Genomic DNA, 21618 nt, shown 5'->3' with positions numbered 1-21618 from the left:
GCAGGGAGCCGGGGCTGAGCCCCCCCCCGCCCGGCGGGGAAGGGGTCGAGGTGGCGCCCCTGCCGGCGGGCGCCCCGGAGCCCCGCGCCGCGGCCCACCCCGCGCCGCCGCGGGTGGCGGGGGAGGCGCCGCCGCCGCCGAGGCGGGGCCCCGCTCCGCTCCGCTCCGCCGCGCCGCGCCTGGCCCCGCTCCGCTCCGCTCCGCTCCGCTCTGTTCCGTTCCGCTTCGGCCCCGCTCCGGCTCCCGCGGCCCCGGCGCGGCGGTGCTGCCGCGCTCCCCCGCCGCGTCCCGCCTCGCCGCGGCTCCGGGCGCCTCCCGCCTCCCAGCATGAATGTGAGGAGGGTGGAGAGCATCTCGGCGCAGCTGGAGGAGGCCAGCTCCACAGGCGGTAGGACGCGAGCAGCGTGGGGGCGCGAGGTTTTTCTTCTTAGTTATTATGGGGTCTCGCCCCCCACCTTCAAGCAGCAAGTCTTGGAACTTGGCGTGGGGCGGGGAGGGGGGGAGCTGCCTGCTCGCATGGGGTAAACGCATCTGTGCTGTCTTGGAAAAATGTGCGTGTGTCTATGGGAACAGCAAGTAAGCGCTTAATGCCTGGGGTCTCGCGCTAAGAAACGTTCAAGGCTTTGCGAAGCCCGCCGTAAGATGCCTGCTGTGACCTAACTGGTACTTTTGCCTTCGCTGAAATGACCTGGGGCTGGGTACGAACCTCCCGGGCGAACCATGCACACCCTCTCTAGTTACCAGCTCCCAGGAGGTAATTTTGACCAGTCCCACTTACACCTCCCTGCTTTGGTCTCCTTTGTACCTTCCTGATGCCTAAGAAACAACTATTCGATGGAGACCAGCTGCTTCTGGTAAGCCGAAGGCTATCTGGTGCCCTTCTCTTTCTCTGTATTGCAAACTGCAGTTGCTCTTTCACCTGAGAAAGGTTACAAAATAACTTGCATTTTAGGGAGGAGGAAAGCATGCTTTGCAGTCCTCCAGGGTGACTGTGACTCCTGGAGTCTTAGAGTTTTTTCCTAGCATGGGTAGGAAACAGAGTTATGTAGAAATGAAGCTGCTTGGGTGCAAAGTGGGTAACATGATGTTGCTGAGGAAGGTGCCCAGTTCGAGGTGGCTGGTTAAGCAGAGGATGGTTGGACAGTTAATGAAAAACTTTGCAAAACAGCCAATCAAAAACAGGGGAAACTTGTTTTCTGAGAAAAGATGGAAAATTATTTCGTGTTTCCTGCTGTGTTGCGAGATTTCTCATAAACTGTGTGATGCCAGTGTAGAATAGCAGCCTAACCATCAAGTTGCTTGAAAGACACAGGGGAGTTCCACCCTTTGCTTGATTTCTGATGCTTCAGAATAGTCTTTTGCTTGCTAGAAGAGGCTCACGGCCACATGTCCTCTGTTGGATTGTACTTGGTTTTTCTCTTTTCTTAATGTCCCACCTTTTCTCATGTGTTAGGGCTTGTAGTCCTTCAGATAGGATACTAGGTCATTTGCTTTGGTGATAGGGAACTTTTGTAATTGACTGTGCAATTAGTTTTAGGCTGTCAGCTCAATTGTTAATCCATCTTTGCATTTCTTAAAAGCTTCAGAAGAAAAATGCATACTTAGTCATTATGGTTGTCCAACAAGGGACTCGGCCACCGGAGTGATGTTGTAATGCTTCTCACTGTTTTCCAGATCCAACCCCTCCAAGTTATAATTAAGACTTTTCCCTCCACATACCACTGTCAGCCTTACAGCTCTAGTCTGTTAGAGACCTGAAAGTCACACTGTTTTTTCCGTAACACATACATCATCAGTGACAAACACCAGGCAGGCTCTTAGCTACACCTGTGCAACCACCATGTAGGACTGTTCGGGCTAAACAAAACTAAGGTCATAATTTAGACACAGTGGATTTGCACAGGTGCTCTTGAGGAATAATTTGGTTCCTGGATCATTACTGTAGGTGTTGAAGCATAAAGAGAGTTTGCAGCTTAATGTTTTATCTATAGGTATAGTTAGCAGTAACAGAAAAGTGTCTATACGAAAACTGGGGAAATACGATCTGAATCCATGTTATGCAAATAATACGAAATATCAAGATGATATTTTTACAGAAAATGTTTTCAGTTGAACTGTATATTAGATGTATTTTCCATTTTGGCTCTCATGATATGCATGCCTTGTAGCTTTTAGAAATTAATGACAGCTTTAATTTGTTTTAAGTTTGTAATGGTGAGAAGTAGTAAGATACACTTTTGCACTGTTTTAGAATAAAAATCAAAATCTAACTGAAACATGAGTTACTGTAGGAAAAGCATTTCTCAAAAATAAGTTCTTATGCCAGAAACAGAACATGGAAAGATAAAAATGACAGCTAAAAGAAAATAACTCCTTTCTTTTGGAGATCGTCATATGTTAGATCACCTCTCAACTTGTATCTCGTCACTAGCTTGATATGATGTGAAGCTAACAAGTGTCTAGCTTCAGTGCTCTGGGCTTCCTCCTTATGTGAGAGAGCAAATGTATGTTCATCTTCCCCAGATTTTGGCCCTTTTTCATCTAAACTTCCCTTTCCATCCTTCTTTTCTCTAGCTCCTAAACTTTCAACTCATTTTCAGTGCCATCGGCATTTCTGAATGTACCTGTCTGTTGGTTACTTAACGAGGAAGCATTCGGTGGATTTTTTCTTATTATTTCTCCTCAAATAGAAACAATGCTTAAAACATTAGTTATTTTTAAATGGTAATGCCTGCAGTAGAGTTGTTACAGGGATTAGTGCATGAGACTCAGAAAATGAAACCAACGGAAGTGTCACTGTTCCTCCATTTCATTTTTCCAAGTGAAATAAAGCCCAAGTAACACACAAGCAGCTTAAATTATGAAAATTATTACTGACAAAGGAAACATTTTGTACATTTTAACAAGTAATGACTCCCTTCAGCTGCTCTTCCTCTTACTCTATTGCAACTTGCAGAGCATCTTTTACATTCAAGTTAATGTCAGTTGGAGAACCACCGAGAGTCAAACCGAAGAAACAGAATGCTTCCTCTCTTAAATATTGAGCCATTGTAAGGATGAACTGTTTCATCCTTCTGCCCATGAAACAGTCTTTATCAATGTCTTATCTGTGAGGAAGTTGTATTTGTGCTAGTGATAGCCAAAACTCATTTGCTACTGGGTAAAGGCATGAAGCATCTTGGCAAAATGAGAAGAGCAGAGGGAGATTATCAGAAAAAGTTTGTGTGGGTAAGAATAAGTAACCACAATGTGTCCTGTGGGTTCAATATCTAGGACAAACTTAAGCTGTTGGGAATACTGATATGAGTAAGACACTATCACAGCAACTGGTTGCTTTGCTTTAGGGTATAATGAATTCAGAATGGGGATTGTGCTGACCAGTATACTCTTCCTTATTCAAACAATAGATATATTTACAAAAGCCATGGAGTAATTTTGAAGTTTTGAAGATTTTCTCTGACTAGACAGGGCAGCTGCAAATTCTGCGTGTCAGGAAAGAGGCTGTCATTTCTATGTCATGTGCAGAAGATGGACCAAATAGTACTGTTAAGAAGTGCTTATCCAACTTTAAGTTTACTGAGAGTTTGGTATTCTCTGCCATACCTCTGAGAGATCCTTGTGCAACAGTGTTCACTTTTGCTTTTAATGAACGGCTTGCTCTTGTAGCTTGAGGCATTCTTAGAAGACAAAGGAAGCAGTGCTAGGAGGACAAGAAACTACATATGGGAAAAGCTGAAAATAGGAATTTAGGAAAAGGGATGCTAAGAAAAATTATGAAAGTGAGGAAAAAAATGCACTGTAAAACAATTGCAGGAAAAAAGAAGAGATGGGAGGAGGGAAATGAGGAAGGAGCTTCTTACACACCTTGAGATACAATTGATACTAAATGAAAGTGTGTCCTATTGAGGAATACTGGAATCCTATTATGTATTGGTGGTATGTATTGGACCAATTCCTTTATAACCCAGTTGGGATTCATCTGACATGATGAAAAGCAGGCAGTGACTCCCCAAGTGATTTCCACCAATACCCCTATCAGTGTGAAATCTTTGGTTTGTCTAGGAGCTCCACCCATAGGACATGCTGTCAAGAGTCAGTGTCACTTTTTTTACTAATGATCTGTTGTCCCTAAACACTCTTCCTGTCTTCTTAGATATGAGAGACCTTCTGGCCATTTTATCTTGCGCACCTGTGTCCCAGTGGATCCTCAATCTCTGCCTTGAGCCTTCTGTAACACAGATATGTTCTCCTTGAGGAGCTACAGTCAGCTAGAAATGCTGCTTCCAAATGCCACGTTTCTGCAAAAGCTGCAAATACACAAGGGAAGGGATAAATTAAATGGACTTGTGAACTAATAAAGGAGGTATCTTTATAATGCACATACAAATAGATGCAAATATTTTAAGTGTAAAATATACAACCTGCTCCTGCAGGATGGAGGAAATAATTGACGTTTTGAGAGAACTGACTGCGGCATAAGCCTCTGTGTAAAATGTGATCTCTGCTTCCATCTCCAATTCCTGTATTCAGTGTGCATGTGAAGCAGTAATTATAAGCAAAATTCTAGTATACAGAGTCATATTTGAAATATGCCTTGGCTTTCCATTAATATCAATTTTATATCAATATAAATATAAATATCAATTTGCACAAAATACAGCTTTCTTTTTCATTATTCTGTGTTTCAAGGTTGCTATCCATGCTTAGAGAGTTGATACATAAATAACTGAACATCTGGACAAGTTTCGAGTATATTGGGCTTAGAGAATTGACTCACTTTTTCCAGGTGTTTTTAGACATTATGAAGTATATAGAGGCAGATATGGTATCTAGCAGTTAGTGTAGCCATAAGAGAAGTAGCTAGCGTGTGTCATGGAAAGCTTTTACAGTGTATCAGATAAGCACTTAGGACTCATGCTTTGGGTTGGAGCTGAATATTTGATCCGTGCAGCATTCATCTGTAATCTATCCCATCTCAGCCACTCAGTTTGCCATTGTGATTTATTCGGAATCTTTGGCACTTGAAAAAGAAAGTATCTAAAAATACAACAAGGCCTGATTGCTTCACTATTTCATAGATATGCGCGTTCTTGCCAGGCTGTCGTACTATCCTTTCCCCCACAATTCTGCTTGTCCTCTCATTCTTTCAATAGACTGCATTCAAAATCTTGCTTGCCAAACCAACACTGGCCATTTATTGTCTCCTATTAGCAGAAGCCATTACTCCTACTTGAGATGAGAGAGAAAACATTGGCACAAGGTTGTGGACTGGTCCAGGAGGCAAATCATTTTTTCAGTAGTTATAGTCAATGTGATCTGAACCAAGTAGGATTCCCTTATTTATTAGCACACACTTTAATTAATAGGCTTGGGCCCATTCTGGGGTGTAAGGAGTACAGATATAAAAATCTTCTTTCTTTGGAGCACAGTGTGGCAGCACAGCTGGACATAGTTAATAGCGAGGTTAATGGGCTAGTTTGTCTCCATAATGTTTGGCCTGAACTGTAATGTGTGGTTGTGTCAAAAGTAAATGGACAAAAGGTTTACATAGACACTAGTTTTTTGATAGTAGTTGTCCTTTCAGAATCCTGTTTTCTCTGGCAAGATCTCTGGTTGCCATTGCTTTGATGGCTAGGCAGAATTTGGCCCAAATTCCCCAAGGAGTACACCAGGTGGAATGTGGAAGAGAAGTGAAAATGTATGGAAAGTATATTTTTTGGAGTATATAGAACTATGGAAAGCATGGAATCCAATTATTTTGTGAGGTTCATTATTATTTTGTTATTATATTACAGGAGTCTTGGGATAATATAGATCATAGTTTGGGTTTTTTCTCTTCATTTTCCATTCTCACACTCTACAAGAGAGATAATTTCTGTATTATCACCTTCATGGATGCAGCAGCAGAGGAGGTTGGTCTCTAGACTTGCTGCTATGAATTTGGGAGGTCTGTAGACAACTGTGAACTGGCAGCAGTTTAAAATACGTGGTTGGACTGAAAGTATATTGAATCCATTCACCTCTAAGAATAAACCCAAACACAGAATAAAAGCTGTAGATCTGAACACATACTGTGTTTTATTCCTGGCAGCCTAGCAGAGACTTAATATAATATTAAAAGGAGCTTTCTGTCAAAGGTCTGAAAATAGTGTTGCTCTGATATTCTTTTTCACCTATGAAACAGATTTCTTTAGAGGTACAGTTTATAGTTGTGATCCCCTGTTGTATGTTTATAATTTATGCTGCAGTGACACAAACAGTGGTATGAAAGTCATAGATGCTTATGTGTCCAGTGGAGGAACAAACTACAGATGGAAGGCATGATAATAGGGAATTTTTAAATATAAACATTTTGCCCTGATAAGAACAATGATTCATGTTTAAACATTTGGATTTTATTATAGGAGCAAATATCTGCATTCATATGCCAGATATTTCCACCAAATAAAGCGTAAGCCCAGTAAGAAAGGGTTAGCTATTTTAATAATAGGAAAAAAGATCAATTTTACGGATACATTGTCTTGTTCTCACAATTTTCAGTTATCTTTCCAGCAGAGGAAATTTTTATGACTATCAATATAGTCATTAGGCTTTAGTATAACAAATCTTTTTCTTATTTTTGAATCAAAGTTTACTTTTGTTAATAATCCAGAAGAAACATTTAGGATTTGTTAGAAAGGCAAGCAGTAGCCGTAAAACGTGATGATGGGTCAGATTTTTCACAGGGCAGATTTTTTTTAATCCTTGCCCAAAGTGGGAACAACGAGAACAGCACTTCTTCACAGTGAGTCATTTGACTATCATGACTATTCCTATAAGCCCTTTGATACCTATGGGAATAATTGCAATGAATAAGGATTTGGGCCCTAGTATTTGTGAAAATCAGGAGAACGCTAAACCTGGAACTGAAACACAGATCAAGTTTATGTGATTCCATGTAAAGGAAGAAAACCACTGTGCTGGAAATACTTAGCAGTAATTAAAAGGTTTTTTGGTAAGAAATTCTGCTTTCTGTACACTCTCACACAAATGTTTCTGGTAATCTGTACCAATTTATTTCCAAATCTTTGAACAGTTTTATTAAATAGAGGAGAAACAACATGATTCAGATGAAATCATTGAGTCACTGCAGACATGGAGTCTGTGATATTGACAAATATTCCTGTTTGTGTATAGAAAGCAAAATATTGATTTTTTTAAAAAATATATTTTGTTGATTGTGCTCCAAAACAGTCCTTAATTACTTACGAGTTGCTGTATATATTCTTATTTGCTCGTATTTGCTTCGTGTTTTAATTTAAGGTAACGGTATCTAAACAAAGAAATTACGTTGTATTCTACATCACAAATATTTATCAATAGAGTGTGGTTTACTCAGTGTTGAAGAACCCATGAAAAAATTTACAAAATTTACATAATTCTCACTTTTAAAATTAAATATAGTTATTTGACTTAGAACTTTTAAGGACATTACAGCATATGTTATAATAAAAACATATTGAAAGATAACATTGTGCCAAACAAAAGATAAACATAATATGATGAAAGGAACTATTCTAAATGGAGAATGTCCTAAATGCATGCAGTAAGTTGGAATGCGGGCAAAAACAGGTTTGGGGTTTTTTTTAATTTTAACATGCTTACCTGATGCAATTTGAAATGATGATCTGAAAGTCACACTCTATATAACATGCTAGATACAAGCATTATAGGAACTGAACATGGAGATCTGGAATTTTGTAGTATGTAGAATTACCTATGTACAAGCTAAGTACCACAAATTAACAATCTACGATCCCATTTTCAAAATACCTGAACCAGTACTACTGTAATGCTTTTTTGCATGAAAGTTGCTGCTCATAGTTTCAAAGAACACCCTAGCAAGGACTGACCTTTTTTTGCGACAGTTTGTTTTAGAGTGTGCCAAAGCGTGTGGTACCAACCACTCCTGGGTGTTTTGCAGCAGCTGGTGCCCCTTCCCCGTCCGGGCGCTGAGGTGGGCCAGGGAAAGGCCCCGCGCACACACACAGTTAGCACCAGCGCTGGGAGGGACATGCTGTGTACGTGCATGCGGTTTCCCAGTGCGGATAGGTGTCGGAAAAGTAGGCTGTGGGATTGCAATCCCTGCCTGAGCAGTTAAAAGAAAGGAGAGGGAAAAGGTCAAGAAATGCCTTCCTGTGTGTATGGCTTCAGTGGTACTTGAGTAAGCAGACTCTGGGATCTGCTGTTCTGTTTACTTTAGCTGGAGATAAACGAATCCTGTTTATCTTAAAACAAGTAGGAGAAAAATCCTTAAAAAATACTCTTTTGAAGCCATATGAAAGATGTATATCAAGAAGATCCAGCCATAGAATCATGTTTTGCTTCATTGCATGCTGGTGACGGTATGATAGGTGTTTCCTCACATCACCATTGGTCTTGAGTTTTGACAATGTAGCTGGTTTTAAACAGGTGGTACCCACATGTCCTTAATCATTCTGACTACTGACTTATATTCCACTGCTTAGTTAGTGAACGGTACCCTGCAAATCTATTGATTCACTCTTTCTCTTCTATGTATCCTTTTCCATGTTGATTTATGAACATTTGAGGTTATTTTGTTGTGTTTTGAGATGCAACATTAAAAAATGTATCACATGTTGTAAGCTATCTAGAGAGAAAGATAAATCTAGACTGTTTCTCCAGAGCATTGTGTGCTGGCAGCATCCACCTGCTGGTAACTGAAACGAGTACAAATAAAGTTCATTCTTATTTTTAAAAAGATGCTGTAGTTGAATACATACGCACGCTGACTCTTAGGTGCTGCCCTGATCTCTGCACAGCCAGGGTCTGCAGTCTACCAAATCTAAGATGCCTAAGAAAAAATATAATAAAACAAAGCAGATATACCTGCAAGTTGTGAATGTGCAGTATGATTAAGATACAGAGAATTTCATGCTATTGTTTCAGTAACTAGGTCTGCTTTATATACTATGTCATTCTTCAGTCTTTGTGTTGGTGATGAGGTAGGGTTTTCCTCTTTTGCTTTTTGGAATATGCCACGTTGTGCAATCATCTTCCCAGCCTACTGTCCAGAATTGGGAAAATGAGAGTACTACCTCTGTGGCTGGGACCTATCAACCCGCTTAATTGTCTGCTTCAAAGTCATTGCTTTCAGTCTCTCTCTCTGGGACTACGTATTTGTTTCCCTACTTGGGAAACAGGGGAAAGAGGAGGTCAAATAGCAGGATGGGTTTGGTAAATAGGTGATAGGCTTTGCCCTTTCTGCCTTCCATTACATGGTGGTGAAGATCATCTTTGCAGGAGGAGGTTGAAACCTCCAACTTTTTCAAGCAATGGCTCCCCTCTTCCGCCTCTACTTGCCACTTGGAAGGCGCACATGAACCCCGCAGATAAATGAGCACTTTCTCACCTTTGTTGTGTAATCTTTTACCTCAGAGCAATGTTGTTTTGAGGTTATGCACTTCTTTCTAGGTCGGTTGATTGTCAGTGAAAGGAGAGGCGAGTGTGTGATGCTTCCAGTGGAACTGGTGGGTCCCTAACTCATGTTTTATAAAACTGAATTCCAATAGCCTGGAGGAAAAATAGTATGTTGAGGTTAAGGTGAGAAGGGAACAGACATGACTAAGGGTATACAGTGATACAGCTCTTTACATGGCACACCTGCTGTCAAGTTTCCCCCTAGTACTTTAAATCTTTATTAAATATATGAGATAGCAGGACTTAAAATTACACAGATTCATACTTGAATACCTTGCTTAATTACTTAGCCTGCAGGGTTGTACAGCATTTAGACATTATTTAGACTCATAAAAATCTTTGCTTCAGTTGCACCTTTTGTTTGCATTCAGCTAATTTTCTGATACTAGAATAAAGCAATCCTATATTTCAATGTAGACTTATAAAGATCACTTCTAATTTCTAAAGTATTTGAGTCATCCCAGACTTCTTGAGAATCAGTAACTTTTTTCCTTCCTGAAGATAGCGGGGGTGTTCAGCTAAAACCCCATGTTGTATTAAAAAAAAACAAAACAACTCTACTCGCAATTTAACTGTATGTTTTACTTCACCAGGGTTCAAAACCAACTGCCTATACTTAGAAATGCAAAAGCAGGAACATTTTGACCTGTTCAAAATGGAATGTAAAGCTATCTGAAAGGTGTCAGTAAATTTCTAACATCTTATTAAGCAGTGTTTTATCAACAGTCATTTTAATCAACAGCACTTTAAATTACTACTAGACTGACAATCTGTTAGGACATTTTCAATGAATTCAGAGGAAAGTAGGCTTTTTTTGTGTGTGTTTTTCCTTTCAAGAACCCAAAACATTAATGGTGTGTTTTCACATATGCTGCATCACAACGAATATGTACAGAAACACTGTCAGTTAAAAGACTTAATTCCTCATTGAAAACAAACAAGAAAAAGTTGATGGCATTATCAAACCACTATTTGGTAACTGGCAACTTACAACGCTGATCATGTAGATAATATATTGTCCATTTTGCAGGTGTAGTGTTAGAACAAATGTGTATTCAATAGTAAACACACTGTTAATTAGATAAACTGATAACAGTTTCTTGTTGCAGTAACACTAAAACAAATAATGGTATGTGTTCCAAGAAGAGTGCGTATTGATTAAATGCACCTTGCACTGAAGCAATTAATATAGATCTTCTTGATCCATCAGTGCCTGTTTCATTATGATTGGAAGGCTTGATCTTAGAACAGTTGCAATATAGTGCAGCATTTACAACTGAGAATCATCCTGTTATACTTAAGAAATATACTTGGTCATAAGTGTTTGAACAGTTGTCTTTAGTCCTTCAGATTCTGAAACGTCTTAGAGAGAAAGGAGGAAATAAAGCTTTTCTCTCTTCTTGCATTGTCCGTAATTTTGTAAACCAAAAATATAGGCTATGGCTTTAGAGGGTACCCAATTACATTGACAATACAACTTGTAATGCTAATGTAATCTTGTAATGCTAATATAATGTGAAAGAATATGAGAAACAAAAAGAGATATTGAAAAAGAGTCTGTTTCCCTGCTCAGAACACTGGAGAGTATTTCCAATTCAAACCACCAAACTTGCAATATTTTCTTTTTAGGAGTCAGTTAATTATTTGCTTTCTGGGAAACAAAACTTCTTCAAGGAATGCTGAGATTTTTGTGTAATATCATGACATGAGAAACTTGTATTTTGAGAAAAAAAATCCCACCACCACGACAAAGTTGTGGATTTTCTGGCTGAGGATAAAATAAAAAGGCATATACTCAGTCAAGTTTCTAGGTTTATATTTATCTCTGAACGCTAGGCAGACAGTGACTAACCAGGCTGATTACATACAGCTGTATGTAATCCATACAGCCTACTCAGGGCAGAAGGCTGATGCAAAATCCAACTCAATTTCTGTTACATTGGATTTCATTTGTACTTTTCAGATAAAAGCAATAAAAAACTTGGAATCACAGAGAAATGGTTTGGAAGAGAAGTTTAGAAGTCTTATTATTTATCCTGATGGCCCAAGGCAGGATTAAATATTTATATGGTAGTTCAGACAGCTTTTTGTCTAATGTACTTAAAAAGTACTGGGTGCTTCATAACATCACTAGGTAATCTTCTCCAGAATTTATCTTTCCTGGTACAAACTTTTTCCTAGTTCTAAAGTAAATCTTCTTACATTTAAAACCTGGTACACAAAATGGATGAAATACATAGCCAAGATTTTACAGTATTGAATAGGACAAAAACATTATTTGGCATATCTTACAGACTTTTGTCTTGTTAATACTTTCTGCCTCGCACAAAGAGAGATTCCAGCTTGCCCCTGTTGATGGTAATTCTTCCAATCCTAGAAGAGCTCTGTAGGAGTTATTGCTTCCACGGAGGTGTGATCAGCAGCTCCCAGTTCCTGTTGGGTCTGAGGAGCAATCACTGTAGAGTAAGTTATATCCTTGCAGTGCAGCAAATCTTTTACCTTTGTATGAAGCAGCTCTCAAGAATTTGGGATGAGGTAGGAGTCATTGTCTTACAAGCAATAACAACCATCAATTTTACCTCATTTCTATGGAAAGACTGCAGGGATCCTCAAGGGTCTCCAGAACTTGCCTCTTTTATGATCTGAACAGTTACTCCAAATAAATACAATAGATAAGTACAGCTTCAACTTGCACAGCTTTCCAGCTATTGGATCTGGATCTTCAGAAAGGAAACTTTGTCAGTGACCTTTTTATGAACTCTATCTTTTCTAAGGATATTTTAGCTCTTGAACATTTGATATGTAGCATGAACATCTTAGTTCTCTCTTCCATAAATAAAAACTGAAGACAGTTACTTTAAACAATTTTTTAACATGAAAAGTCAATGTCACAGGCAATAGCGAAGCTTTTGAAGTTTCAAACACTTCTTATTCAGATTATTTTTATCAGTGCTGTACCATCTTACAGTTGAAAAGATGTGCCTCTGCTTTATATGAGTGTATTTACCAAATGCTGCTATTATGATAAAATAGGGTGTGCTCATTCCTCTCTCATTTTTTAAGGCTGATGTATCTAGGAGGCTTTAATCAAGAAAGATGTCATATATTTTAACTTTTATACCAGCTTAAGCCTTTCTAGTTGTAATTTTTGGTGTATGTACTCCAAAGATACTTAACTTTTGTCCAGTGCCTGATTAAAACCACCATTAGAATGGCATTTGCATACAAATGACCATAGAGGTTTTATTATCTATCTTTTCCAAATTCATAGAATCATAGAATGGTTTGGATTGGAAGGGACCTTAAAGATCATCTAGTTCCAACCCCCCTGCCATGGGCAAGGACACCTTCCACCAGACCAGGTTGCTCAAAGCCCCATCCAACCTGGCCTTGAACACTTCCAGGGATGGGGCATCCACAGCCTCTCTGGGCAACCTGTTCCAGTGCCTCACCACACTCACAGGGAAGAACTTCTTCCTTACATCTAATCTAAATCTACTATCTTTCTGTTTAAAGCCATTAACCCTTGTCCTATCACTACATGCCCTTGTAGAAAGTCCCTCTCCAGCTTTCCTGCAGGCCTCCTTTAGGTGTACTGGAAGGCTGCTATAAGGTCTTCCTGGAGCCTTCTCTTCTCCAGGCTGAACAACCCCAACTCTCTCAGCCTGTCTTCATAGGAGAGGTGCTCCAGCCCCCTGATATCTTCGTGGCCCTCCTCTGGACTCGCTCCAACAGGTCCATGTCCTTCTTATGTTGGGGGCCTCAGAGCTGAACGCAGTACTCCAGGTGGGGTCTCGTGAGAGTTGAGTAGAGGGGAACAATCACCTCCCTCGATCTGCTCGTCACACTTCTTTTGATGCAGCTCAGGACACAGTTGCCTTTGTGGGCTGCAAATGCACATTGCCGTTTCATTCATCATGCAAATTCATTTTTATAGTTTGATAGTTTAGGCGTATGGTTCTTTAAGCTTGTAGTTCCAGGAGAGTTCTGTGATAGCTTGTCTGTGGGTGGATGTTAATAAATTAAACTGTGTGTTTGAATTCAGTGGTGAGATGTGGTAAAGCTATTTTAATGAGCCCAGGCAGAGGATTTTATCAGGCAGTTCTCAAGAGGCACAGAGCTGGCGCTCTGACTTTATACCATTCATTTATTAAGCTATTAAGCCAGTAATCATGTATCTTTGATAGTACTGTGAGGAGGAGAACTATATTCTTCTTGGATGGTAGGTTCACAATGCTTTTTAATCAGAATTCTCACCATCTTAAAATAAAATTACTGGACACTTTCTGAATTCTTGAAGAATAATTCATAAGTGATGGAGAAAAGAAATTGAGAAGTCTTGGTAGGAAGATCATGGCTTTCTCAGTCTAGGCATTTGGGCTATGCCTAAATTTGGGAAATAGTAGCTCAGACTTGCAGTGTGAAATGGGGTTGTAGAGTAATAATGAATACGAATTTTTACAGGGTTTTACTTCAGACTAGCTCTAGTCTAGTTCGATTGACTAAATGCCTGCTAATAGTTGGAGTGCATTAAGTGAGCTTTTGGAGCACATCTTCCCACTTAATTTCATCTAAAAAAATCTAATTTGTGCATTCCAAGTGCATTCTGTGATGTGAACTAAAACATGGTAACTGGGGACTATTAGGTGACTTCTGAAAGCACATTCCTGATCTGAATGGAAATGCTAGTATGTCCACATCAGACAGCACTGTGGGAGCTTTCCCATTCTCCAGGGGCCCAGAAATTGGGTGAGTTTGTTGAATTACAGTTTCACCTCTTGCAGAATCCAAATCTGATCCTTCCTAGTTCAGGGAATTTATGGAGGCATGCTTAGGGACTGTCCTAATATTTTAGGGATGTTTCTTAACAATTAGGCCTATGTAGTTTAGGATTTACTATATTAATATCACCAACATTGTGTCTTGATAAAGCCAAATTTTCTGTCAGAGATTTTCCTAACATCTAATCACCATCACCAAGCATCAGCATCATTGAGCAGAAGCTGTTCCTCACTATTTGATAGCTGCTATCACTTTCCTGATTGACAATTTGCAATTAATTCTCATTGTGTGTATTCAGGCTTCTGGTTTAATTGTGACTGTGGAATGACACATGTACAGAACATAGTGCAGAACTCCCATCAGCTAAATGCCTTTTTGAATAGGAAAATGTATATCTGTGGCAAAAATAAACATCACAGGTTTTAAAAGTCGAATACATGTGTGCTAGAATTTCAGTGCTGGACTCAGTAAATACACCATCTTAGATTGGCTGTATCACAGACTGCGTTCTGCAGCATACTGCAGACACACCCTGGTAACCTTTTTTCTAATTTCTGTGTTTCAGGATGCAATTACTTATCCAGAGAGAATATACAAAGTCAGTAAAAACCCAGAGAGAAAATTAAGTCAATAGCACTGCAAAGAGTATAAATCTGTGTGAAGATTGAGTAATTTTATAAATTACTTTAGTTTGTTATGGCACTAGAATTGGAACTTTTAAAATACTGTGCCAAAGCACAGCTCGCTGGATATTTCAAGAAAGTTCGTAAGTACGCTTAGAGTTTGACCATAGCAATTGGGCAGGGTTTTCCTTGCACACTGTGACTATGAAGTCTAATATTACCTCTGCTTGCTATAGAAATGGCCACGAAGCCAAATTAACTTATTTCATCTTTGTTATATTTTCAAGCTCAAAAACTACACCTTGCAATGTCTTTCTATGTTAAAGAATCAAATTTATGTTCAGAGTGATTATACTTCTTTTAAACATTGCTAAATTGCTTCTAAATCCAATTATTTCAGAGATGACACAGCTACCAGATTTATTCTTAGCTCATGTAAGTACCACCTCAGCCTACTATGAAAAATGTTTTAAAATCTTGAATATATGAAGACTTCATTCCTTGTCTCCCACTTTCAGTTAACTTAAAAATAAGAAAACCACACAGGTTTGCTTCTCCCAGAAGTGTATAAGCAGAAAGCTCTTCCGTTATGGAAGCTAAAAATGGAAATTCTTAATGGTATTTTCTTGAAGCTTGAAAGTGACTGAAAGTTTCTACTCAGCACTGGTGAGGCCACACCTGGAGGGAGTACTGTGTCCAGTTCTGGGCTCCCCAGTACAAAGGAGACATGGACATACTAGAGAGAGTCCAGCAAAGGTCCACGAAGATGACGAATGGACTGGAGCATCTCTCCTATGAGGAAAGGCTGAGAGAGCTGGGACTGTTTGACCCGGTGATGAGAAGGCTCAGGGGGGATCTCATCAATGTAGATCAATACCTGAAGGGACAGTGCTTAGAGGACGGAGCCAGGCTCTTTTCAGGGGTACCCAGTGACAGGACCAGAGGCAATGGGCACAAACTGAAACACAGGCGGTTCCTTCTGAACATCAGGAAACACTTTCTTAGTGTGAGGGTGACCGAGCACTGGCACAGGTTGCCCAGGGAGGTTGTGCAATCTCCCTCCTTGGAGATATTAAAAAGCCACCTTGACATGGTCCTGAGCAACCTGCTGTAGGTAGCCCTGGTTAAACAGGGGGGGTTGGACCAGATGACCTCTGGAGGTCCCTCCTACCTCAGCCCTTCTGTGATGCTGTGACTGTAGTACATTAATTGTAATTAAATTTCTAGGGATACTTATGGGTTTGTGGCCCCCCAAATATTGCATTTTTCACCTTTGTTTACATTTCTATGCATAGTTTTGTATTTAGAAGTTATTCCAGGGATGGTCCTCACTGAGGAGAAGAGAAAACTGGATGAATATTTTTAAGCAAATGGCAGGGAAGACCGTAGTTACATATTAAATTGGAAGAGTGTTTCTGCAGTGTAAGGTGCACTATGTAACTAATAGTTCATGGATTGGAAATGAATTATTTTAGGTGTTCAGTGTTAAGTAACTCAGTTCTCAATTAGAGCAATGCATAGACAAACAAAGAAGAACAGTTTAATAGGTACTCAAAGATGAAGGCGGTCAAGCATTACATATTATTGCCACGATCTATGTGAAACTAAATTTGAGAATAAACTCTTGTGTGAGAATAATTTCCTTATCTGTTAGGACTGTTATTAGTTTTGTATATAGAACCCTTGTAGAATGGCATCTGTCCTTTTTGCCATTTCTCTAGAGCTCTTGATCTGTCTGTTCAACCTTGTTGGTCTCCTGTTTTTGTGAAGAGCCTTCAGTGCCCTAGGAGAGCACCAATAGCTGGAGATTTGAGCCACAGTGTGGAAATGTTGGATCTGTATGCATATGCATGTATAGTGTGCAAGAAAATGAAATTATTTTTGTTTCCTGTTTCACTGTGTCTGTGTGTATGGTACTTACTTGATTGTGTTGTACTTCTATAGTATTTCTAAAGGAACTAAGTCAAGTGGGGTAAAATAAACATATCTGTTCATACTGGGTTTTACAGAAGTTTTCAAAACCTGAGTCTGGGATATGTACTAAGCTGTCGTCTTTTCCCAGGGAAACGTAAACCAGATTAGGGGTTCTGGAGCTCTTTCACATTTTTCAATTTTAAGTGATTTTGCAAGTTTCTTAATGTGTTACAGCCCACAGCAGCAGCCTCTAGATATTACATAATGACCCACTTAAGAAAGGCAGTCAGAACAGAGGCTTTAAGATTGTGTATTAACTTGCATAGAGAAGATGTCTCCAGTCAAGTCAAAGACTTTTGCAGTTAATAGTTGAACACAGGGAGCTGTACAGCTGAGCTCAGGTTAATATTAGCCTATTTTTTAAAGGAAAATATTTGGTCATTGTATCATAATATAAGCCAGAACTATTACTTTAGATTTATGGTAGTACATTTTTCTCTTCATCTTTATTTGAAAATATGGGAAATTTTCACCTAACCTGAAGTTCTGTCTCTCATAGGGCTTGCTTTAATCCTAGATAGGATACTGATATCACAATTATGGTTTTGTTCCTTTTTCTTTTTTCATACTGATGAAAAAGGGAACCTTTAGTTTTTAAATTTTCTTACTAAAAACTACTGTGTTAATAAAAAACACATTAAAATATTTGAGGCAAGAGCATGAGCTGAAATACTTGTCCTTTTCAGAACTCTCTTTTCTTGTAAAGAACAGTATTGCATAGAGGCTTGTTCATTCTTAAAACATAGTATCAACTTAACCTTGTTTGCAAGCATTTGTTACATGGCTAAAAATTAGGGAAAAAAGCCCCAACCCACAAAAACCCAAACTCTTAAATCTTTCCAAAGAGTTTAAATTTCAAATTTTGATTATCAATTTATATTTTGTGTTGAAAGCACACATTAGAAAATTATCCATTAGGTTTTACAAAGTCATGGGAGTTTAAAAAGAGTTTAGTACTCTGAGATCGTCCTGATGATCGTCCATTCCTATACTAAAGACTTCAGTGGGACATTTGGTCAAAGAATCTTTCCATGCTGAAAAAATGTTCTGTTAGAACTTGTCAATACTATACCAGTTATTTTAGTAGAGAGGAGATATACATTCAGTCACTTCAATTAGCAGTTTGCATATTAAAAAAATTCATGTTTTTCAAAGTGCAAATAAGAACAAGATCCTTAATTTTCAAAAATGAAAATTAGGATTTCCATTTAATAAAACATGGCTACAGCTGTGCCTCAAATAAACTACCAAATATTATAAGAATTAAAACCACAGAAAGGAGTTTCGGGAAATATTGCAACTACTATGCTAAGCTTTTTAGTACATGCCACCTACCTGTACTAGACCTGCTAAAGTAAATTGAGCACCATAAGTATCCATTTTTTTTTGTAGATATGAACAATGCTCAGAATGCTTCAACCTTTTCACTGATTTCTTATTTTGATCGTGAGAGCTGTATAGCTATATTATGAATGTTCATACCCTTCCACACTAGTAAAGGAAATTGGCATTTACTGGCCAAACCTCCCATGGACAACAGACTATCAGAAAAATAGCTTCTCCCCAGGCTGACAAGCCCCAGCTTGTTGGAACATGCTGTATTTGCAACAGAGAGCTCTGTGGTGCTGCTTGGTAAAGTCCCAAGCAATGTATGGCCAGGGATGGAGGAAATGGTGTTAGGATATTGTGGGGAGTAATACAATTGCCTGGGACAGGTGTCATATTCAAACTCATGAAGTCATAACTGCATAGAACAGTGTACATGGAATTAGAGAGACCCAAGTTGTGTATAATTATTTGTTTCTGAAAATCCTACTGACTGACACATCTCAAAGTGGAGATGCGGACCTTTGGAAGCCCTTTGCTATTAATACTTTTGTTTGAAGATGTAGAGTCATCCACAGAAGACATAAGCCGTAAAATCTGTCTGAATTTATGCTTGAAAATAGTCAGGAATTAAAGGTATTTTTGATCAGGAGAGAGCCTGCACCCTTGCTCAGCTCCTTCAAGCTCCAAGACATGATCATCACTACTGAATATGGAAATCCTTTCTCCAGACTGCAAGAAAAAGAACATTCAAAAAAGTCTGGTACATTAGTTTTCTACCTTTTACCAAATTAATGTAGAGCCTGTTCAAGACCATGGTTTCTGCATTCGTTAAATAAGATGACTGTTAATACTAGCTTGGGGCAATCTGGGGATACATGAAACCTTAATTAAAGCTAGTGCTAAGTGTTGTATGTGGGCATCACCTTTAGGAACTAAAACCACTTAAATGCAGTTATAAAACTCCAGAAGTAGTGAACTGACAGTGGTTTTGAGCAGAGAACTATTGAAGTAATTTATTCTTTTTATATTGTTTCTTCTGTCTTGCAAACAAGTCTAGTTTTTCAGGTTGGGACATAATTTGTACTGAAAGTTGATAGCATGCTTTTTTCTTTTTCTTTTTTTTTTTTTTTTAATGTCTTCTTTATTAAAATTGAAGTTTTTTGCTAATGAGCCAGAAATTACTTTAAAGTGGATGACAGCAGGCTTGGATACTATCCTGTGATTAATTTGCAGTTCAGCTAGGAAAGGATTCTGATAACTAGTAATAGGGGAAGCACTTATGTTTTAAATTGTTTTTACTGAAGAGCCACTTCTTGTGGTTTTATGTGATTATTTTATAATAGCTCTTCTATCTTTTGAGTGCTATAAACACTTGCTTAAAGCACATTTGATATTTTAAACTTTTGAAACAAGGGATAATTTTCATGTCTTTTCTTTCCCTTTCTGTACACTTAAATATGTCTGATATGAAGATACATTGCACCAGGCCTTACTAAATCTCTATTTAAAAGGGAAAATAGAAAAAAAATAATTGAATGGTGGAGAAGAAAAAGAGGCAGAGAGCCTGTCTAGCTTCCTGTCTTCACCACTGCTTTTTGATCATAAGTACTTTCTTACATGACCAGATATCTTTGTGACTTAGTCTTTAAAATGTTGATCCATCGGTTTATTTGTGGTGTACATTTAACTCCCTTTAACAGGAAAGGAGAAACCAGGCAGAAAGACAATAGGTCTGATGCTGCACAGTCTATGTGTAATAGTTACCTAGCTGCCTGATTCGTTCTTCTGCTCAGTTAGCACAAGATCTTTATTTCTCAAAGTTTAGGGCATCATATAGATAATAAACACTGCTGTGTGGCATGTTAGATGGAATAACCCAGATGCATTGCTGTTCTATTCAAATTATAATTCAACCTTCAACAAAACCAATCAAATGTTGATGTTAGGTCCTCCCCTCACACATTCTCTATTCATAGAGCTCTTATAGATTCCTATAAGAGTTCTGCACCCTTGAGGACTTGCAAACTTAGACTTACTAAAGCCAGATGCAGTTCAGCAAACCTCTAATGGGATAACTTAGATAAGGTTGACTCACTCTCAATAGCATTACGGCACTTCCCTTGATGATTAATTCCATTTTTAGAGACATTTTTCTTCCTATTCTTAATGTCAGTAGTTTACTTAAACAGCAAAAAGAAATAAAATGTAGGCATTGGTAGGGAGAGTAGTATTCCGAATCCTTTGCTTCTCTCTGTGGAAATCTTCAAGTATAATGACTCTTTTTCGCTGACATCAAATTTCAAGGGTTCTGCAGAGAGTAGCAGTTGTTCTAAAATAAAATTGTACTGTTCAAAGTGCACTACAGGGCCCTAAATTCTCCTGCAAGTTTTCCCTCTATAAAAAGAAGATTGAGACTAAATTCTGAGATTATTAACTATTTTGTAAGATGAATTTCAAATAAAGTAAAGATCATCCTGGCAAAAGCAACAGAAGTATGTTTTGTTGGATGATTTCAGACATTCAGCAGTACCTCATACAAGTATATAGGGTTTTGGCAAGTGTGGCAAACAGAGAAATGTCTGTTCTTTGCCATGAATACTAACGGTTTTCAGACTGGGTAAAGACTTAAAATAAGGAAGAAATGAATTACCATTTTTTTACTGGTCAAATCATAGCTTTGTGACAAGTTTACTTACCTCTAGTCCCATCTGGTTATTTTTAATGGAATGAAAAAAATCTTTCACTTACTTTCTCATTTTGCCTCTTAGGAAACTCTTGTGGCCATTTGAAAACCATTCATTCACACGCATTGTTTTATGTGTATTGGACCCAGTATTATTTTTATAGTTATGGCAAGTTCAGCCTTCTGTGTAAAGGAACTGGGGTTTGCTTTGACTTTTGGGGGGAATAGAAAGTTATTAGTAATGTCAACCTCTATATCTGCAACTACTGTCATTGCTTGGCCTGATTCTTTTGAAGACTCAGGAGAAGAATATTAAATATGTACTTTACAGCAAGAAAGGTCTATGCTGAAATTTCACAGAATTAAAGAAAGACCATAATTGACATCATTTTGTGATTAAACTGCAATACACTGGTTTGGCTCAAATACTAAAATAATCTGATGCTTTCCCTCTGCTTTGGATGCTTTTTGGATGCAACAAAGAAAAAATATTCTGCCCAGTTCATACAGTTCACTGGGAAACGCCACAGCTTAAGAGAACTGTAAATGTGTTAACCGAACCCTGACAATGTAGTGTTTTTTGAAGTGATGCTAAATATACTAATAAGAAATTCACTGTTCACAGCAGAATTCATCTGAACCTTTTTTTCAGTCAAGCATACACTTTAAAGTTTACGCAAAATTTAGGGCTGAGAGCCTGTGGGGAGGAAGCTAAAAGCTGCAGCCCGGGGGACCGAAAGCTTTAGC

At 38.7% G+C, this 21618-nt stretch overlaps 1 protein-coding gene across 2 annotated transcripts in view; it reads left to right on the top strand.

The window, feature by feature from the left end:
- The first annotated feature begins 230 nt into the window (after positions 1-230).
- Positions 231-21618, top strand: part of KCNIP4 (potassium voltage-gated channel interacting protein 4) — a 472256-nt gene continuing 450868 nt past the window's right edge. Inside the window, exon 1 of one of the 2 annotated variants that reach the window (XM_030011722.2) lies at positions 231-388. In XM_030011722.2, coding sequence (XP_029867582.1) covers positions 328-388 — 61 coding nt within the window. In that variant the 5' untranslated portion in view covers positions 231-327. The remainder of the gene's footprint in view (positions 389-21618) is intronic. The other variant, XM_030011680.2, reaches the window with a different exon arrangement.

The sequence above is a fragment of the Aquila chrysaetos genome, chromosome 1 (genome assembly GCF_900496995.4).
Source record: "Aquila chrysaetos chrysaetos chromosome 1, bAquChr1.4, whole genome shotgun sequence".
Classification (NCBI taxonomy): domain Eukaryota; kingdom Metazoa; phylum Chordata; class Aves; order Accipitriformes; family Accipitridae; genus Aquila; species Aquila chrysaetos.
This window is presented reverse-complemented; position numbering and strand designations above follow the sequence as displayed.